The 21575-nt window shown below is 44.0% G+C and overlaps 1 protein-coding gene across 2 annotated transcripts in view; it reads left to right on the top strand.

Annotated features, from left to right (window-relative positions):
* Positions 1-761: 761 nt before the first annotated feature.
* FRMD4B (FERM domain containing 4B) overlaps positions 762-21575 on the top strand; it is a 130026-nt gene continuing 109212 nt past the window's right edge. Inside the window, exon 1 of one of the 2 annotated variants that reach the window (XM_071813239.1) lies at positions 762-917. In XM_071813239.1, coding sequence (XP_071669340.1) covers positions 798-917 — 120 coding nt within the window. In that variant the 5' untranslated portion in view covers positions 762-797. Of the gene's footprint in view, positions 918-1328; positions 1479-21575 lie in introns of those variants that run through there. The other variant, XM_065845695.2, reaches the window with a different exon arrangement.

Consider the following 21575-nt stretch of genomic DNA (forward strand, 5'->3'; position numbering starts at 1 on the left):
CCCTCAGGTATAAGCAGAAATGAGACAGGAGAGGCAAGAGAATGAACTGGATGAACACTGCTAGCATGATTGATGTACTAAGTACCAGGACAGCATGAACAGATTGCTGCTACAATGGCATGGGTGCAATATTGCCAAGGAATCCTGCACAAATGTAGATGGAGATGTATGCAAAATATGTAAGTCAAGCTGAGTTCATTCCTCTGCTTTAAGAAAAGCACCAGATAGCTGGGTAATGTTGTCTGTAGATGTGATAAATAGGAAGACCTGGCATTGCCAGGGCTAATAAGTGTTATTTAATGTGAGACAATTGCATGGGGAAAAAAAAAAAAAAAATCCTATTTACCTAGGAGGATCTTGTGATCCTCTTAATTTTGGTTAAATGAACTAACAAGGATTTGTGAAATTTTGAGAAAAATAACGGCATATTTCTTCATGGCAAAGTACTAGAGTAAATTTTTTCACAGCACAAGTGCTGTTTTAGCTGCAGTGATTTGTTTTGTGAAATATATAGGACTTGCTATAAGGCTGCTCATTTCAAATGGCAAGCTGGGTTTCTAACATGATTTGCAAGCACCTCCAGTTTATCTGACAACCCCCAACAATAGGCAGACTGCTGTTCATTGCTATACTTTAGACAATCCATTTCCATACCGTAAATAGAAGCCTGCATTTGTAACATACCAGCACGGATATTCTTGAACTCATTGTTTTGTTTCACCTCCAGAGGATGACAAAGGACCCTTATGGGTCCAGCCACTACTCTGTAGAAATATCCATATATCATCTAAGAGGTGATGACACGCATCTTCTGCCTATATTGTGAATTGCAACTGGGACTAAATCAAAGCCGAGGGAGGACCCAGAGCGGCTCTGGGGAAGGCGACCCAGGGGAATTGCCAGCGTTGACTATACTGGTATGTAGAGAGCAGGGCTGGACACGTCCCTCCGTGGCTCCGGCTTTTGCTGAAGTTGAGGGCGAGGATGCTCTAACTTGCCCGTGTCCCCTCTCCTGTGCAAGGAGGCAGCTGCGGGGCTTTGTGAGGGGTGAGATCGTGTCTGCGTGTGCACATGCACACGCTCACAGATGTAAACATGACCTGAGCATCCATCGCCATCGCGTCTTGTGCTACTGGGAGTGGCTGCGGGTCTCTTGGTCCCCCTCCTCACACACGGGGAGGGGGAGTAGGATCCCCGCAGCCGAGGGCGGAGCTGCCCTTCGCACCCCGATGCGGAGGGGAGCCGGGCCAGCTCTAAGCCCTGCCCCGCCGGGCGTGCGGGACTCGCCGGCTCTAAGCCCTGCCCCCGCCGGGTGTGCGGTGAGGAGCCGGCAGCCGCCGCGGGGGTGGATGCGAGGGGAGAGGCGGCATCGGCGGCGGGGCCGGGCGGGGCGGGCTGGGCTCCGCCGGCAGCCCCGAGCGCTCAGCGGGCGGCCGCCAGCCGGGCTGCCCGCACCGCGGCAGGGAGCCCCCGCCAAGGTAAGAGCCGGGGCGGGCAGCGCATTGTTCTCCTGAAGGGCGGGAGCAACGGGTGACAGGAGGGAGAGGGCGGTGGAGGGGATGCGCCGACTGAGGGGTACACGGTGCGGGGCTCCCGTGGGATGAAGGCTGAAGCTGCGGGGTTCTCCCCGCCGTGATACCGCGAGGGAAACGCGCGGCCACACCCACGCGGGAGCGGCGGTGAGGGGCCGGGGGCTCCCCACCCACTCGTGGCTCTGCCCACTCGTCCCGTCCCCCGCTTGGTTCAAGTTCGGTGTCTGGCGGAGTCGGGGACTGCCGAGAACAGCAAACCTGGGAGCTCTCCAGGGAGATTGAATTCCCCATGGAGCGTGATGAAGAATTGAGTGTCACCACTGCGATTCTGCTCTCGGCTCGGGCGATAACAAATATTTGCTCGTTTTCAGACAATGAGTACCGTTCAGGGACTAAGGAATCTGAGAAGTGTTCCCACCCTAACTTAGTCTGCCAAGCAGGAGCGCATCCACCGGCGCTGTCATCTTGTCATTCCCCTTAAAGAAAGGAGCCGTGTGGCACTGGATGTAGCCACAGCGCAGGGTCCATAGGGGTGTGAACAGGCACAGTAGGATAGAAATACATCCCCGCCGGACCAAGGCCCCACGGAGGAAGCCCAGGGCGCTTCCTTTGCTTTTGTTGCCCTTGTTTGCCTTCCCGGCTTGGCCTCGCATCCTCCCTCTCCCCGAGAATAGTCCCTTTCCCCGTATTGTTCTCTGTGTGTTTCCTCTCGCCTCTCTTTTCCTCCACCCCTCCTTAGCCGCAGGTCGTCTGCAGACATGATACCCTGACATGCGTTTTCCCTCTCCCGTATAGAGCTTTTAAGTCCAGACCTACCTATTTTGAGAAAATTCTCCTTTTTAATGAACCATGTTTCAATTTGACTCAAATTAAACTTGAATGGCTGTGAACTAAATGGAAATAAACTTCACTTAGAACCTGCTGCATGGTAAGGATGAGATTTCTGGTTCTATACACCACTTGATATCAGTCTGAATTATACTAAGCACTCTGTGGTTTTTAGACTGGGCTTTCTAACCCGGTCATTGCTATGATGTAAAATAACATAATGCTTTACCTTTGACCTCACAGCTCCCTTTTTAATACATGGGACTAGATGGGTCCTTGGCTAACTGAATGTAGCTTTAGTTGAATGTAACTGGAGAGTCTAATGTTGAATACACTGTTACTTGAAAAAAGTTTGAGAGTGCCTGTAGTGGTCTGAGGGTGAGAACTAGAGAGAGGCCAGGTTAGGAGCTTGTTACAGCGGTGTCTCCAAAAGAGTCAGGTCCCGTCTTCTGTAGTGGATTGGTTTTCAGTCTTGGATCCATTTGAAAGCATAGCTGCTGGCCAGGGGGCTTGTTGGTTTTTTCTTTGGGGGATTGTGTTCTTTAAGCTCTGCCTTTATTTAGAGTTTTACCTAATAGAAAGCATAGAGCAGCTGAGCTCATTCTAATAACTTTTGTGGGATTTCCAATAGCTGCAGTGAAATAGTCAGTGTTCAATCAATTTTTACTTGGCAATAACTTGGGAAACCTTAGAGGAGCCGCAGAGGCACTGGCTAGCAAGCTGTGTCTGCAGGCTGGAGAAGACTGCAGTGCTTGCTTTTGGCCGGTTCGTACAGAGGCAGGAACACACATTCAGAAAAATGTATGTATTTTCACTTGTGTTCTCTGCTTCTTTAAAGTTGTTTTCTTGAAGCTGCCCTTTTCCTCTTTTTCAAGGAGCTTATTCTGCAGAAGTTAACAATGCTTGCCTTGGAAAAAATTGTATTCCATGCAACTGCACCTATTTCAAGCTTTGGTCTATTTTATTATGAGATTAATTCGCTGATTCCCTTGGACTTGCATGGATGCAGCTGTGTCAGACTTGATCTTTTTTTGTTTGATTCTGATATATTAAACATGTCCAAAAACACTTACTAAGAAAGTACCATTCAGTCCATAGAAATATGTCATCTTAGTCAAAAGATGGGGATTGTACAGAAACCTTTCAGTGTGTTAATAAGCCCTGGAATCCCATAATTTTGTAAACATGACAGGAGTGAATGAATTCCTGAGGTCTAACATACAGGTGACTGTTCTTCTGTGATTTACTGTGAGGATGCTGGTTTTGTACTTGCTGAAGCTAGGGTGTTTTCTGGCTAGTGAGATGAAATTGCTATCTGGTTCCCCAGAATAAAGGATGCAAATGCTTTTCAGCAATAGAACTTGGAGCTCTTTCTTAGGCTTTGTCTTATAACAGTAAAAACACCTCCCACCGCCACCTATAACTTATTTTCAGTGCATGTTAAGTCCAGTTTTGTGAATGCATAAAAGTGAAGTGTGGCATGAAAAGACTCCCAGTGTGGCTCCGTCACCTCTGTGGGACTGGGCTGATGTGGCAATGTATGGGCATTCTTGGTTTTGGCAAGTTAGCCCTTAGTTTCTGGTAATTAAATCAGTGGAAGGTAAAAAGGAGGCCCACTGCAGGGCTTCAAAGAGCTCTTGTGTATTTTCTGTATCCTATTTTATTCCCTCAGCGCTCCTTAGCATCCACTGAATGGCAGGCGGGGAGAGAGAAGGATCTGGATAAATGGAGTATTCTGAGATCCAGGCACTCTGTCCGTGCCTGTTGCACCTTCCTAGGGAAATGGTGGGCCGATTTGTCAAATCCATTTGCAAGTGGTAGTATAAATTAAAGCTGGGGGATAAACAGGTTAGAAGGTCAATGAGATGTCTGAACTTAATTGATTTTTTCCCATACAAATTGGCTATAATGTCTTTTGTTTGCCGCCTTCTCTCCCTGGGATGCTGTGTTACAGCAGTTACATGAATATAAGGAGTAGCAAAAGGGATGGGGGTGTGAGGAACCATGGCTATTTGGAAAACATGGCTAGGAAACCTCAGCCTGACTCCATGGCATGGGCTGACATGATTTTGGACAGAGTAAGGTAGCTCTGAATTAGCACCCTGCACCCTGTGTCTTCTGGATCTCAGTGCCATGGTGTGTTGATCATTGCATGGTAGCCAGGGTGCGCTGCTGTGTGTGGCTCAGAGCTGTTCAATCCCAGGGTTAATAGAAACCTTTATTTTAGATGCAACGTTGTCCAGGTTAAGCTAGGAGGACCAGTGGAGGAAGAGCTATAATGCAGTGTGAGATGATTTCTAGGATGTAAAGTTGTCAGGCAGCATCCAAACCAGGCTGGCACTGCTCTTTCTATAAGCCTATGCCCAGTTTGAAAATCTAGAGCAGTGAATCTCAAGGAGAAGGATGGTTAACTTCTTCACATGCTGACTTTACTCTTGACTGGAAGTGCCTGACTTAACCCTCAGACACACTAGAAGATGCTCAGGCCACCAAGTTTTGATCTTTGTGTAGATTTCCATTCCTATAGAGTATAATTTGAGTTAGTGATTGGAGCAACCACAGCGCTGCAAGAGGAGCTGAGATCCTTCCAGCTCACATGGGCAGTGCTGGTGTCATTCAGTGCTTCTTCCTGGCTGTGCTGGTTTCACTTGACAGGTTCAGCTCAGCAGCAGACATGGGTTGGTTGGCAGCATCAGGCTCTGCCTTTCCATGGGTTTGAACTGGGTCGCACAGCCAACCTGGAGGAGTGACACACTGGGAGAGCAGCTGACTTGGGAGATATTCCCTGTCACCCCCATCCAGAGTGGCATGGGGAAGGAAAGAGATTGCATGTTCAGGCCACATGGCAATAGAATTTACAACTTACCCTGAGCTCATTTACTATGAGGCCCTTGTGGTTAATCACATTTCAGACTTTTCCTCTCAGATTATATACCAAAACCTAAAAAGTAAAATAACAAATTCTCTAAGGGGATAATACTAGGATTTGAATCATGTATTTTTTTTCCTGAACCACGGTGAAATGGTTTTTGAGTTTAACATGAGAACTGATTGTGGATGGAATGTGAAGAGTTGCCTGTAGACAATGGTTTCCATAAAGCGACCATATTTTGGTTTAAGGAGTTCTGAGCAACTGAGGACAGCTGTAGAGCATACACAACCACATGAGATGAAGAAAGATCAAGCTCTTTAAATCATCACGTCATTGCAGGAAGGATCACTGATGGGAGACATGGGCTTGGCACCTCTATATTTGTTGTCAGTCCTCAGATAAACCAGCGTGTGCCATGTGCTGCAAGACTGGTCCATACTTAAAACTATTTGCTGAGAATATAGTGAAGTCAAGAACTGAGCAGGGTAAGTGGGTCGCTGGGCATCATTGATAAATGAGCTATGTCATTGTGTAGCATGCATCACCAGCAGTATTGTATGACAGTGTTTAGTTGTAGGAGCTAGTCTTTGGCTGCCTTAAAGCGTGTATACATATTTTTAACAGGCTAAGCAGTCTGTATCTGATGTAATGGTGAAAAGCCACAGGCAAAGCTGCTGTTGTTTGGTTGCAGCCATTTCAAGGCATTAAGCCTTCCTCTTGCCCCCGGTCATAATGCGTAAGTGCTTTCAGCAATGGTTAACAGTTCTGTTGTTAAATGGTATAGCTCATAGAATGAAGGGACTTTAATTTTCTTTTGCTATTTAAAGCAACACAACAAACCATCAAACCATAGTTCCTTCAGAATTGCAGTAATTTTTGGAAAACATAGACTGCACATCAAATACATGCAAACTGTAATTTCAGTTTTTTGTTTCCTGTGTAGTCTGTTTACATGGCTGTCTTCTGCAAAGTCATGGAAGGATATACTTATGTGATGACTTCTTTGTTTAGAGACCAAACTAGTAGATTAGCTGGATGTAGAGCTGACAAGAGCTTCAGATTTACAGCAGTTGTCAAAGCTTCAGTGCAAAGGAAGGGGGATGCTGAAGAGGGAGAAGAAATGCAGTTCTACTGGGGCTATCTTGTTAGTTATCTGTCAGCTTAAACTATTTTTAAAAACTTGATGAAGAGTGTTTCCCAAGACAGCCCAGAACTCAACTGTATGAAGCCCAAATCCACTTGGGTCCTTTCTTTCCTCTGCCAGGATGAGACTGATCACTACTATCCTCCTCTAGTTGAAAGATGATTTTTGTTTGTTTTCAAAGCCCTTAGGTATGTTTTGAAATCATACCGTCTAGTTACTGAGCTAAAAGAATTGTTTCTGTCATTGTTTGCTGGTCTTGGAGCACATAGGTGATTGGTTACTGATCGTCAGTGATCCGTTTAAATTGCCACAGCCTGGTCACACTGCTGTGTGGTGATGCCTTTGCAGTGGGACATGGGCATCCAAAACCCTTCCTAATATGTTTAAAAAAACCCAAACTGTAGGGCTACTTTTCTCATGCTAATGTCTGAGATATCTTTAGTTTCTTTGAAAGAGATCCATAGGCTGGGTAATCTCCACATATATAAATCTCTTTCATAGAATTAATCCTCTATTTTTTTTTTTAGATCCCAGTGTAGGAGAGAGATGGTTTTAGAAACAAATCCATTTACTTTCTGTTGCATGGAAAACAAAGCCCTTTTACCCAAAAGCATGAACAAAAGAAAAATAGACACATTTTTCTGCAATTTCCTGGTTATTATTGCTATAGGGCATTAAAATAAGATTACAAATAATTATTCTCTCTCCAAAAATTTTCCAAGAAAGATTACTTTTGAAGCTTTCAATTCTGAAAAATCTTATAAAACATCAAGTGACAAAATATGAGAAATCAGTGATGAAATCTTGAGCATCTTGAATCTTAAGGCCAGAATATCACCTGGAGTTTTAATGAAGTATCTCCTTAAAATGCTGTATTTGTGTGCTTTTAGAGATATGAAATTGCAGAGTTCTACTGAAATAGTAATTCCCAGATGTTCCAGCTTTATTCATAAATGACTCAGCTGATTTCCCCCTCCACCCCATTGAAGTGAAGTGTAAGATTAGGAAACAGACTGCTGCAAAATTTCAATTACTTTTAAATAGTAGGTGAAACAGCATCAGCAAATGTCGTGTATCTTCTTTATTCTTTCCCAACAAGTCCTAGAAGGGCTTGGAGAGACATCAGCAATATCTTGGTGCAGAGACCAATTTCTCTAGTTTAGAAACAAGTTTAAAGCAATAAAAAGTAATTGGTGAATATTTGAGTGTTTTCACTTGAGTCAGCTTAACCTGGTCCTGAGAACACAGCAGAGGCTGTTGGTCTGTAGTCAGACCATGTGGAATAGTTTCATTCAGCAATGCTTGATGTGCTCATTTCTTTGGTTTAAGGCTCATGTAATGGAGAGGTGAAAGATGATAGATGTAGGGTTGTTTTAGAGCAGCAAGCAAACCTGGATTGGTAATGAGGACAGGAGCCTAGAAAACCAAGAGGGAGAAGAAGAGAGCAGGTAGGCAGAACCATAGCTCTGGGCTGGGCACTGCACGAAAGGCGACTGCCATCCGTGATCTAGCCTCAGTCTGAGATAGTAGCATATTGATGTATTTTATGTGACATAATACCTCTAGGGGCATTGCAGTGCTAAATGTGTATGTTACACTAACACAGTTACTGCATCAGTCTTAACAGTCCTGTTTGGATATTATGGAAAGCAGATGTACACATATTCAGTAGCTGTTGTGCAAGAGCTGGGACTGAACCAAACCAGAAAGGAAAGAGTTATTGTAAAAAGTAAAATGTCTTAAACCTAAGAAGACTATTTTTAAAAATGGAGGGGGTGTGTGGAAGATTAAACCTTGACATGACTTGTCATGTTGTCCCTGAAAGTGATAATGATCAGAAATATGTGTCTGGAGCTTGGGAATGAACTCCAAATTGTACCCAGTACACAGAGATAGCTGCAGATGTTTAATGATTTGGGGGATTTCTTCTTCTTACTTCTAAGATCTTTTCCTTACTTTATTTTCAATTGGACTTCTGTTCCTGGTTTAGAAAACGCACTATAAACTCTTCCGGATTGTGGACCCAGCAATTTAAGTGTATCCAACTCAGACAGTGAGTTCCCTCTTGTGCATAATATGAAGGAAATGTCCCTGTTTGCAGGAATGCTGCCTGAGAGCAGGGCCTGGCTAAAAGCAAATTTTAAATGATCAAAATTATAATTATAATCTTTCAGTATAATGACTGCACCACTGCATATAGAGCAGTAAGGTAAAATGTGGGAAATGTAAAAGGATGTGCTGTAGTGTGATTCCTGAGTCTGTATGATGTTACTCAGTTTTACAATAAAATAAGTATTTCAAATCACTTGTTCCTCCTCCAGTGTCAAAATAGCTTTGCAAACAGCTGATAGACTTGATTTGTTCTTCTGTCTTCCAAAATGTGTCTGTGTTTTGCTTTCTTCTGTAATCTAGGTAATTGAAATCTTTCTAACTTTGTTGTCTCAATCATCTTGAAAATAGGTTGCATCTCAATCTGATTTAATAGTCTGTGCTCTTGTGCAGAGGAGAAAGTTTGGAGAATAATTGTTCCTAATCACTTTTCCAGCCTCACCTGATGTCACTTACATGGGAGGCAGAAATAGGAAGCTCCAGGAGGTGTCTGTTTGGCAGCGTTGAGGCTGATGCATTATCTGGCACAAGAGCAAGCGGTTATGTGCTTATCTGTCAGTATTTCCAAATGTTGAACATGTGAGTCTGCCTCTCTTGGCAACAGTGCAACTCCTTTTCCATGTTTTAGCCTTCATTGCACTTAAAAGCAAATCGCCATTGAGGATTGGACATGAGTATCTGCTGGGAATGAGATAAGTCATCTAATTATGGGTTTCCATGAAATAGAAGGTGAATTGAAGTTGAAATCTGGTAAGTGTGTACTTGTTAGTTTGGGACATCCAAGGGACACCAGCAAACTTGTACAGCTGTTTTTGTAGGCATGAAGCTGATAAACACACTGGTGTTAAGGCTTCCTAAGTTTGTCACTTAGATGAACTGATTATTGTTGGGGGAAGGAGAAGAAAACCATGGGCTTTTTCAAATTGACCTGACAGTGGGTGTGGGGAAGGAAGTGGGGGGGTATATGTGTGCCTACTGGGTGTTACTGGTGTGATAAATTTCCTTTGCAAACCTTGGTCACTTTAAAAAATATTAGTGACCCTTACCTCTGTACTACAGACTTACAGGAAGATTCGCTGTAATGTGCTACACTACTTGTCTTAATGGTCTTTAGGGATGGGGATTTCTTGGATGTTCATTTCTAGTCAAGGGGGGATGTGGGTCAAAGCCATGTGGGTATGTCCTGGGTTTGGAAGGGAGGAGAAGGGTCTCTGCTGTGTGTGTCTGTGTGTGTATAACATAGATCTCTCTGAGGAAAATCAAACTGGAGGGAAAAGAAATCTGGTAGGAAAAAAGGAAAATGTTCTGTTGCACTGTCCAGCATATCAGATGGCATATCAGATCTCAATTTATCAGTAAACAAGTAAGTTTTGTAACAAAGGTATTTGAAGAAATCTTTAGGAAAAACTATTTAACGAGGCTAAGGTGAGCTCCAGCATTAACCCTGTTCTGAAGTACATTGAAGGTATCCTCCTACTCTGAGTTAACTTGGTTGCTAACTTGCAACTTGCTCCACTTTGAGCATTGGGGAGCTTATATCAGTAATTTTAACCCCTTCATGCTCAGCCTGACTTTTTTAAAAACCCAGCATGACTACCTTTGTTTAATAGCAGAAATGGTTGTTAGTAATGCATTAACATCTCATCTTTCGGAAGTTGCACCCTGTCACAGCATCATATGCTTGTCAGGGCAAGCTACACCTCTGATCCGTCTGAGAGCAATCCCTTTCCCTAATTCAAACTCCCCCATATTACTTGGATGGAGCCTGGGCTGTGCAGCAGCTGAGATACGGTATGTTTATTTAACTACATTTGAGTGTGTCATCTTTGCTCTCAGCTAAACCATAGCTGCGTGGGATTTTAGTGGCACCAGGAATGAGCCTCCCAGTTTGCTTTAGCAGTTGTTGTCTCCAATTCTGCTGTTTAAGTACAGGGTGGTGGGTTGTGCTGTGTGGCAGACTGTGTGTCTGGCACTTCCTCTGCAAGATTATACTTGTTTGGTTTTGTTTTTTACATACTAGTGGTGTTCTGCAGTCCTGTTGTCCTAAAATAAAATGTGGAGTAAAAAAAGTAGTAAGAACAGCTAGCCATGGGAGGGACTGAGCTGGAAAGAGCAGCCAGAGGAGAAACAAAGACAAGTGGTGTTAAGTGGGGAGCAGCGAGTGTGGAAACGCTGCGGGGAATGAACTGCCTGGTGGTTCATCCTTAGAAAGCTTCGCCCTGTGAGTCCAGGTAAGTGGAACATTAATCTGTGATTCTCACTCCCAGACTGTTGCTGTGCTGAGTGTGTGCAGCCCTGCTGCAGGCAGGTGTGGAACATGTTTACTGCTTCTGGGGCATTTCTTTGTCTCAGTAAATAAAGTTGTTGTGTTATTTCTTTCTCTTAATTATGAAAAAGCACGAAAATAGGCCTAGGAGATGTGGTCTGTTTTCTCAGCTGAGACCTGAACTGTGAAAACTGCAGGGGGAGATGCCAGCTGCCTGGGTAGGAGCAGGGTAGGAGGCTCCAGAGTAAGACTCAGTTTCCCGAATTTAAGGGTAACTCCTGCCTGATGGGTCTTTTGGAGATGTGCCTTATGAAGGAGCAAGTAGTTACAGGCTCAAACCTCTGCTTTGAGGTACTAGAAGTCGCATTTAATGTGTGTGTGGTTTTTTGTGTCAGTAGATTTTTTTTTATTGTTGTAATCCAGCTGTTTAAATCTCAATACAAACTACTCAGTCTCTGACTAACACTCAGGTGCATTGGCCTGTGTTGTAACAGCTAATCTTAAACAACAGTTGGCACACTTCACTCAGCGGTAGAGCTGTTAGGTGCCTTCAATGAACAGCAGTTAGGGACGGTTGGAGATCATGGTCTGAACAAGCTGTGTAGTTCTCCACACCCCTCCAATGGCAATGCAGTGGGACCTGGCCCTCACACACCTGAATTTTAAGTACGAGCTTCCCTCTCTTACTGTGGTTTTGTAGCCTTGGACTGCAAAGTACTGTTGTACAGAACTGCCAGATGTAACAAGGAAGTAGCAAGTTGAGTTATTTATAAAAATTAAGGCCCATTTGGAAGGACATATTGGTGGGCTTAACACAGCGTCTGCTGGTGGCACCATTGGCTGTGCTGCCAAGATGTTCCTGCAGTGGCCTGTTCACATTACTAAAACGAGTATCCGAGTAGGTTGTTTTCAAATTGGAGAGAACTGGGGGAAACGAGGATTTTTACTGTGAGCTTCATATGGGACAGTATGGCATGCAATTATAAAATATACTCTGTGTTCTGCACATTGTACTAAAGGGCTGTCAGTGATGCTTCACGTGGATGCTAAGATCATACTGTGGTTAAAATGGATTTTGCTGGCAACTCATTGTTTATGCCTGTTGTCTTCCTCTGCAACACTTGTCAGAGTAAAAGTCCGGTTCTGGGTGCAACACGATGGCAGTGCTGGGCCTCTGGAGGTGTCAGGGATGTGCGCAGGAGTGTGTGTGCATGGATGCTGGGTGGAGAGGAGTGGGATCTCTGTCTGACACTGGCCCCAGCTGTTCCTCCCAGCACTTCCCAGTCTTGTACCCTGGAGCCATCAAACCCTGGGGACCCTCCCAGGTCTGGGGAAGGGGGGCTGAGGGCGGCTCTGCCTCCTGGGGCAGGTAGGAGTGGAAATTCCTGTTGTACAGGAGATGATGTCTGATAAGGCTCAAGGTACTGCTCTGCCCAAAGCAGCTGATATCTCCTTCTGGAAGAGAATAAAAGGTTTGGGAGGAGAAGGTGATGTCTGACTAGGAAGTCTGTAGTAGATGAATCGTAACACCTGTGTGTAGCCCTCTTTCTTCCTCTGGGGCTAAGACAGATGTAAAAGTAGCTTTTAGCAGCAACACCATTACCTCAGGCTGGAGGGACTTCTATTTTAAGGCTGCATACTGCGTTCAGTCCCTGATATCACTGGCTCTTTTGCCTGGGCCCACACAACTCACACCATATCCCTTCCGAGCTCTGGAGGTCCCAGGGTCAGTCCTGATGCTGCTTATGTTGGTTTAGCACAGCCTACTCCTCAAAAAAGGACTTGTCTGGAGTTAGCCCATCTTAACTGATTTATTTTTACTGAGGAATTCTGCATGTTTGTGGAGCTTTAGAGGCTGTCCTTGAGGTTTGTGACTTTAAATTCAAAGGGTAATTCTGTGTGGAAGAATAAAGAAGGTGAAGGACGCTTGTGCCTAGGGAGAAAAATCATGGGAAGCAAAAACCAAAGTGAAATCTGCGTGCTTTTTCTTTCTGAGGAGCTGGAAAGATCTGGTTGAAATAGTTCCATGTTTCAGTGGTCTCTTATTTGAGCTGGTTCTTGTAACTGGTGTGGAAACTCCTAGAGTAAATGATTCGGAGAACTGCAATTCCGAGTCAACAGTGGCTCCTCACAACACAGGCAAGGTGTGCAAATAAACATCAAAGCAAGAGGGGGTTTGCACAGGGCAGTGTAGAAAACCCACCATGACAAATGTTTGATGGGTGCAAACCCAAAGGCAGAACCACTCAATACAGGGTAAGGAGGAGTGATAGCACAGAATGCTGAGAAAGTTGATACAAACCTGATTTGGTCTTGTTTTGTGGTAAGGAATTCTTCAGATAAAAATCCCAGCCAGGCCCCGGAAGGTTGTTTTGAAAAACTAGCAGAGAAATGTCCAGGGCAGACCTTTGGCTTTAAAGCAGATTAAGCTTGGACCAGGCAGTGATGGGATCCGAGGGTCTGGACTTATTTTGTGTGAGGAAGGATTTGGAGGTGCTTTGTGCCCTTCTTAAGCATAAAATATTTGAAAAGTTTGCATTTGCCACTTCAGTGTGTGATTATTTCAGGTAAGCAATTAAACTGTAGCTGTGACACCTGTGTACAAGGGGATGATGGAGCAAGACAGGAAGACAAAGTTTACCACTTTCCAGTAAATTCTCAGTATCTAATGACAGTAACATTACCAATGGCTTCATTACTGTCAAGGATAGTTCTCTACATACAGGATACTATTTTTTACCTGCTAGAACCTCCTGGCATGGCTACAACTACCTTTTTTGTCTAAATGATACAGTTTAGAGTAATCATTTACTGGGATAAATGTGTCCACCTTGAGAGTTTAACAGTTTTGGTTAGCAGAGGACAAAATCAGTTAAGTTGTGCTTGGTTTTAGTGAATACCAGGCAGCAAGGATACTCTTTCAAACTCTGCTTCTGAAATTAGAATTCTAATTGTTTGTGTGAGCTGGGCAGGAATGTGCTGGTATTTACCCAAATTTTGAAGATGGTACTTAGCAGAGGAATGTGCTCTGCATGCTCACCATTCCTCTAGGAAACTGTGCACATAAAGTAACCTCAAGTAAATATTTGGAGGGCCAGGGGTCTCCAGAAGAACAGCATGTCCTCTAGATTTTAGGAAGAGCAAGTCATCCCTGTATGCTCAGTTGTCTTTTCCTCTCTGCCAGCTCCATCTGAACCAATGCTCCTGCCTGGGTGGCTACAACAAACCTCTTTATTTCATTTTAATATGTCTGTGTGAGTACCTGATATTCAGAATGGGATTAGGAGAGATGAATTGCTACTGAAATTGGTAGTAACAGAAGGCAAACCCGTCTGACAGCATCTGCCTTGTGATCTTCTGAGAGCAGGTAAAAGAATCCTTAATTAACTTTTTGCAAGGGTGGGGTAGTATTTTTGTGAAGCATTCATTTCATAAAGTTACAGCATGAATTGTTGTTGCCTGGATTAGAGTAGCCTAATGAATTGCCATAAATTAGCTCCTAGCCTGTAGTGAATGGTCTTAAGAGGAAAAAAATAAAGCCATAACATTTGCTGTGGGCTGAAGGCAGGGAGGGGAGCTGACGTGGAGAAACTTGTTAAAGCTGAGGTAACACAGGAGTGTGATGGGTTGTAACTGTTGTTGTCAAAACATTTCCCAAAGCTCTTTGTACTGTTCTGCTTTTATGCATCTTGTTTGCATGAGACACCCCAAAGCTGGTCAGAGGCTCTGGTACAGGCAGGATGTCCCAGACCAGTTATTTTACCTGACCAGTTAAACTCCTGGAACTGACCTGAGTTAGAAGCAGATTGAGGCCTTCAGTGTTTTAGCTTCCAACTTCTGAAACACTGGAAGTCAGCTGGCTGGTTGGTTGTTATCTGTTTGCACAGCTCTGTCAAACCAAGAGCAGTAGAAGCAGCAGAATGTTAAGCTTGTCCTGCGTGGTACCGAGGGCTGGGTGCAGAGGCTGGCATTGCTAATTCGTGTCAGGGCAGAACATGTTTTCTTCCTCCAACAGTGCTTGGTCAAATGATCATCTAACTAGACTCATGTCTTGGATTGCTGCAGATTCCTTATCAAAAAGTAGAGTTGAGTGATGCAAAATGGGAAGTTATTGTAAAGCAGTGGATAGCTAAATACTTATCTTGGTACTAAATCATGTTGTTCCTGAAGAAAAAGCCTTGACAGACTATTCTGTCAGCTGTTGGAGTAATTAGAACTCGGGGCTTCCCTTCACTAGGGGCTGTGCTGTGGTTCAACAAGGGTTGCTCTAGTTGGCTCTTTGTTTCAGGAAGATTGATAAGCATGTCCTGTTGGCAGTGTGGAGTTAGCTACTGGTCAGGAGGGGCAAGCAGATTGTCACCATGGGGCTAAATAGTTTATTTTCATGCATATAATATGATAGTTTGTCTAAAAGAAGAGGTGTGGGGTGGTTTGAGAGCAAGTTTGGGAGAGCAAAGGCAGAGAGAGCCCAAAGTGAGTGTCCCTCTGTGTTGTCTGTGCCCTGAAAATGGATCTGGGTGACTTTACCTGTGGGACAGAATTAGTGAGAGACTCTTTGCTTCTCAAGAAATCACAGTCCCAAAGCAAGGTACTCCTTTTCTCAGATAAAAAAGCCCACAGGGTTTGAGTAAGAAGCAACAAGTAGCTTCAACTCAGTGCATTATCCTGGGAGCCTTAGCAAGACTGTAATGTTTGTTATAGTGGGCTCTGTGCTGCTATACTGGCGCACCATTAAATTTGTGCTTCTCATGTTAAGTGCCCTTTCAGCTTGACCACTGTGAAGGTGTTGAAAACTTTGTACAAAATTTAAAGTCTCAAGTGAAGCCTGTAGAAAACAACCTGAGTGAATCGGGTAGTTTAATATCCCATTTACAACAGCAGCTTGTACCAGCTCCTTCAGAAGCTGCTATTTCAGAAGTCCTGTGTGTGTTGGGATGATTTTTTCCGATAAATTTTCTTTCTTGATTCCCAGATAGTTATAAACTGGCTTGTGTCCAGAAGTATCCAAATGGCTTTGAGTCCTGGTAAAACTCCAATTTGCTTACACCTTGCCATGGAAAAAGGCCAAATATTGTCATGTCTCTGTGCATTGGAGGTGCAAGAATTCTTATGTGTTTGGCTTGTGTGGAGGATCACAGTCTGAATAGCTGAATCCACAGCATGGGGGGGTGGGGAAAGAGCTGTAGCATGAATTAAACATAGTCTTTCAAAAGGCATGATGTCTTAATTGAATTATTTTAGTCAGCACCATTTAAATACTGTCATTGCTTACCAAACAAAGTCCTAGTTGGCTCACAGAAATATTGAAAAAACAAGCAAGAATACCCTGGCAAGGGTATTACCTGATCTTCCCAATTCTGTTCCTCTCTGTGTATACAAGTAGGATGAAAATGGTACATGTGGAGGAGAAGGTAAGGGGAGCATTTCTGCATGAGTACAGGGGTGGTTGGTTGAGATGTCTGTCCAGAAAACAGCAGCCTGTCTGCAAAATGGTTTGAGGCCCCACTTCCAGAAATAGCTCTGGGCATCTCCTGGTTTTTGCTGTACAATTTATTTGGGATTAAGCATATTTTGAGCAGGGAGGGTCTGGTTTAAAATGACAGGTGGTCAGATAGGAGTAACCCCCCCTCAGATGTATCTTATAAAGTTCCATTTAAAGGAGGAAAAACGGCTAACATAAAGCTGATTGTACATTCCTAAAATGTATGCACAGCTCTGCAGTGTAAACTAATTCTTCTGCCCCTTGTTTTGACAGTCTCTGCACGTAAACCTGGATTCCTCACGTAGCCGTTATGTTAGGCAGAGTGCTGTGTTTGAACTCACCCTCCTGCACTCCTCTCCTGCTTGCTTAAAATTAAATGGGAAGATGACAAGTCCTGGAGGAGAGGTGTCACCAGAAGGTACAGCACATGACCCCTTGTTCAGTGGCCTTGGAGACGTAGCTGCTGAAATAACTGGCAGGCAAGCAGTGATTTGCTTTTGCTGATGGATCCCGGCTCTCCTGGGTGTGTTGGCAGTCTGTTACCTACCTGGGGGGAGAGGACAGGCAAGTGAGATGGGTGCAGCTGCCCAGATCTGAGTGCAGTGAAGCAGGAGGCTTGTATGAATTGGAGCTGCATGAAGTGAATGCAAATAGCAGACGAGACAGAAAAGGAGGAGTTTCCGTGTTGGTGTTGAATTGACATGCAGGTACTTGTCTGGTGCTACTCTGTAGTTGCAGTTGATAATATACCTGAATAACCGATCCAATGGTCTTGGTCCCTGCCTTCCAAAAAGGGATGTGTAAATGTGGGCTTTGAGCCAGGACTAAGTCCCAGACTTTCGAACAATGTCTTTCACTACCTCAGAGTAAAGGTAATTTCTCTTAACAGCCAAACACCTACCATTGGGATGTTTGAGGTAAGGATGCACAGCACATCTGCTCCATGGGAACTGCACATTGGTGTGTGCAGGAGCACACCTACATGCAGGAATAACTGCATGGATGCACTCCAGGAGTTCCCATAAACGTAGTCACTTGTGCAAAGGGTTGTGGTGGTTGCACAGCCCTGTACATGAGGACACTGTCTTGCTCAGATGTCCCTGTATTTCTGAAAGCTGATTGTTCAGTGCCTGGTAGTATTAAATGCAGTATGAATTCTTGAGGCTTTCCAGGCATGTCGATTCTGATACATGGGGGTGTGTGCCAAGGTGCTCTCATCTGAGCTGCTTAGCTGCAAACAGTTTCAGGTTTCACTATCTGCCTTTCAGAGTTGCTCTGAACCAACGAACCTGGGGCTGCTATTTCTATAAAAATGTTGCTGAATCCATAGTTCGTGAAAATCTGATGGATTCAACTGGAATTTAGGTTCAAATTTTCAAGACTGTGGATTTTCAAATTTGAAATGCTAGCCAGTGTGGTAGCTACATGTATATATTTGTCTTTGCATCTGATTTTTAATAGTTCAGAGATGACTTTTTAATCTGTTATATGTACCTGTAGCACTGTGTGCAGCGTGGTGCAAAGAAGTATGTACTTGTGGAGTCTATTAAGGAAAACCTAAGCCAACTCCAAAACAACAGTGCACACCCCTAGAAAAAATGATGTTGCAGCTTTGAGGGAGGAGAAATATGATAGCACAGTGTCTGTCTGTGCTAAATTATCCAAGGAGTTATTGCAGTGTGCAGGAAAACTGCCGTTTGCTCATGTTTCTGAGAGTTACAACCACATTATTCTGGTGTGTGTGTGGCTCCTGTGGATGCTCCCGGGCATGGCAAGTACAGCTGTGGGAATACAGCTCCTTTAGCACCTCTGCTTTCCTGCAGTGATCTCCTGACTTCATCTTCTCATTGATGATGTTGTTGTTGCTTATGATCTTCACTTTTGTACTATCTTGTCCCTCCTTGTTTTATGTTGTTCTGGAAACTGTCAAGATATTTTCAGATTAATCTTTCCCTCTTCACCCCTGCACCATCACCATGTGGTCTCTGGGGCTTTTTGTAGCTGTTTTGTTTCCTGTGTTACTGAGACAAAGGAAAACCCACCTCTGTGGGGCTCATTTCAGGCCAAGCCTGCCTGCTTTAAAATCAGTGTGGGTACTTCCAAAAGAGGAACACCAAATGACAGTGTTTGAATTACTACTGCACTGCCACTTACCGTAAAGGGAAGAGCAAAAACATACACTAAATCAGTTGGTGTTTTCATGTCTGTGCATTTACATAATATGAATTCTTAGAGCTGTGCAACGGGACTCCAATGCAGGTAGGTACAACTTCCCCAGGGAAAGTATCTGTCAAGGGCAGAAACAAGAGCAGTATCATGCTGGTGTTTCTTGAGCCACTGGCAGGGAAGAGCAATAAGGTCACTGATTTTTTTTCCTGAAAGGGTTTTACTTTATGAGGATGTTTGAACAGAAGGAGGAGAGAGGCTCTGGCTTTGTAGGGCAGGTCCAAAAAAGGATTTAATAGCCTCTTTCCTTCATTTAGGTTAGGACAAGGAATATAAGCTGCAGACAAATCTTGGAGTTTGGTCTTTTGTTAAGAGCTAGATATATTTGTTGTGATAGAAAGTTTGTTGCTTCTCTGATTTGTTGACAATCAGGGTCTTTTGCCCTGGCAGGTAAGTAGGTTACCATAGGAAACACGTATGATGCAACTGTAGAAACCATACCTCACCTGTTTGTATACCCTGTCTTCAGGATGTCTACAGCTGCCTGCACTGGCCCTACAGCATTTCCTGGACAGGCTCTTTTTTCTGGTTTTGAACATGAGCATCTGGCCCAAATGGACAAGCAGCTTGGCAGGCATAGGTGTTGGTCACTTCTGCTTCCATGTAAGCACTTGGGGACAGCTGGCATCTACCCTGCTTTGGATGAGCTGTGACATGCACTTGCTGCTGTAGCTCATCCCCAGTTCTTTGTGACAGTTGTGTTTTCTTTCCCTGATTTGCAAAGGAGTAAGCTTTTATTTTCCTGTTTGGGGAGAAGCCTTGTATACCAAGTCTGGGGAGCAGCCTCATATCCCAAGGAGCCCTTTCTGGTTTGCCTGGGCTGTCCCTTAAACATCCCTTGTTTAAGAGACATTGCGATAAGTATTGCATCTTAAGCAGTGACAATGAGTCCCATACCATGGCCCCTGCAGCAAGGTGGTGAATTATTTCACAAGTTCTACTAAAGCAGGGATGTGATGCTTGGTGTGCCACTGAGGGGGAGCAAGTGTCCTTGTGCCATATTCTTGCAGGAATTGGCACAGCCCTCGCTCCTGGATCCGTGCACATCTCCGCAGGGGCACGGTGAGGGTGTGCTGTTGCAAATTCTCTTTGTTCCTGGTTTATTGGACCTGTCTAACAGCAGAGCTGGGATTTGCTCTGCCATGGTTTCTTCTGACTGCTTAATAGGTGCTTGTGGGCATCTAATAATCAAACCCAAAATGAAATGCATAAAAAGGTGAGGCTGCAAACGGGATGTATGAGCTTTCAACTGTATATGTGTGGGAATTGTATCTCTGGGGATGTATGGTCATAAATGCTGTATTTGTTGATGGCACAACAGAGACCTAATTACAGACCTGTTCTCTGTTACAGCTGTGCTGCCCTTTTGTACAGTTTAGGCATAAATTTGGGGTTCCCAGGGAGAGATATTGTGTGTGATTATGTGTGTGTATTTTAATAGTACACATGTAAGCTAAAATGAAGTATTTCCCAACTTTTGGCTGTCATATCTTCATGCCTGTCTTTTCCCCCCCCTGCTACTTTACCAGTAGCTGTGGATTTTTAATATTTTGCTTGAAATTTTTCTTTCCTCTCTCCAATCTGATGCTCTGTATTCCTAAACATTAGAGGGTGCTTTTTTCTGGGTCATTGTATCTGCATATCTCAGAAGGCAGCAAATCATCTGATACCTTTTTCTCCTCAAAAAAATACTTTTGAAAAATGTCATGTAACAGAATTTCCTGCAGTAAAGAAGGTTTTAAATAGAAGCCCCCCTTGGTGCTACTGAAGCTTGAAGTGTAATGCTACCCAAGACTGTAAAACAAAGTGCAGAGCGGGGTGGGGCAAACAAATCTCCATGTTAAATAACAGTAAAGCCAAAGCAGAATCCCCTGAGTATTTCTAATGCTATCTGATGGATGGGAACTCTACAAAATAGACACTTTTTTAAGGGTTGGTTTTTTTCAGCATGCAAGTGCTGACAGTAATGTAGAAAAGCAATATAGTGAGCAAGTTCTTCTCTTTCTCTGGTAGAGGAATAGAATAAAAACTATTTTTGACTCATTTGCCATATTTCTTACTGGGGCAAATGTTTAAAACATTTCTGTCAGCAGGCATAGAGCCTGACTGCAGTTATTTTGTGCAAGTGCAGAGTACCTGGTTTGTCTGTGGAACCACTCAGGACAGAAAGTAGAGATGTGAGCTCAGAGCATCACCTTTCCCAAGGCTGTGGTCATAGGGAGCATAATGTTGCAATGTGCGTTTGTTGTGTTACCCTAATTGCAGCATGCAGACAAAAACAAATTAAAGCTACATTTTAATCTGTTTTCTTGTTGTCTTCTTTGTACCCTTACTTAGGATCTTTGCAAAGACTTTGAGCTGTGGTGTTAGTGTAGCAACATCAGGCCAGGTATCCATGTGGAACACTTAGTTGCCCCTGGTCACCCAACCAAGACTGTGAGCCAGCAACATCTAAACAGCCTCAGAACTTCCCAGCTTCATGGCAGGAGCCGAGAAGTTGGCAGGAAAAGGACAACTAGATTTGAACCAGTGGTACAAATTTCACAAACAAGTGCTGTGTATGTATGCAGCTGGTATATACAGCCAGGGGTCTGCAGGGTGAAGTTAAAAGGAGATCCTCACTCCATATACTTTAAGGTTCACCCTGAAACCAGCACAGTGTACCTTCAAGCTCTGTTGCTAGTAGGCTTGTATTCAAGGTAATTAGAACTTTACACTTCTGACTTCACCTTCACTTGGATTTATTTGAACGTGGCTGGACTTATTCGCATCATTTGATCTATTGTTTTCCAATTTTGATCCTGTAATAGTACAACCAGGAACCTTTTCTAGGAAAAAGAACCATAAAAGTAATATTTTCTAAGAATCTAGCTGGTTATTTTTAAAGCAACGTGGAAAACTAGGAACCAGGAGAACATCACCTGTGGTTCCAGGTTGGATAGTGGTTGGTGTCATTAGCTCAGCCTAGGAAGGACACCTACTGACCCTGTCTGTGGGTTAACATTTCTTCATGACCCCATATGTGATACCACTTCATGCCTCTAATTACCAGTGTGAGCAGAGCTTGGTGGCTATTGCCTGAGCCAGGAGGGGGCACATCTGACCCTAACTATGGT

This window comes from Patagioenas fasciata, chromosome 10 (assembly GCF_037038585.1).
Source record: "Patagioenas fasciata isolate bPatFas1 chromosome 10, bPatFas1.hap1, whole genome shotgun sequence".
NCBI classification, from domain to species: Eukaryota; Metazoa; Chordata; class Aves; order Columbiformes; family Columbidae; genus Patagioenas; species Patagioenas fasciata.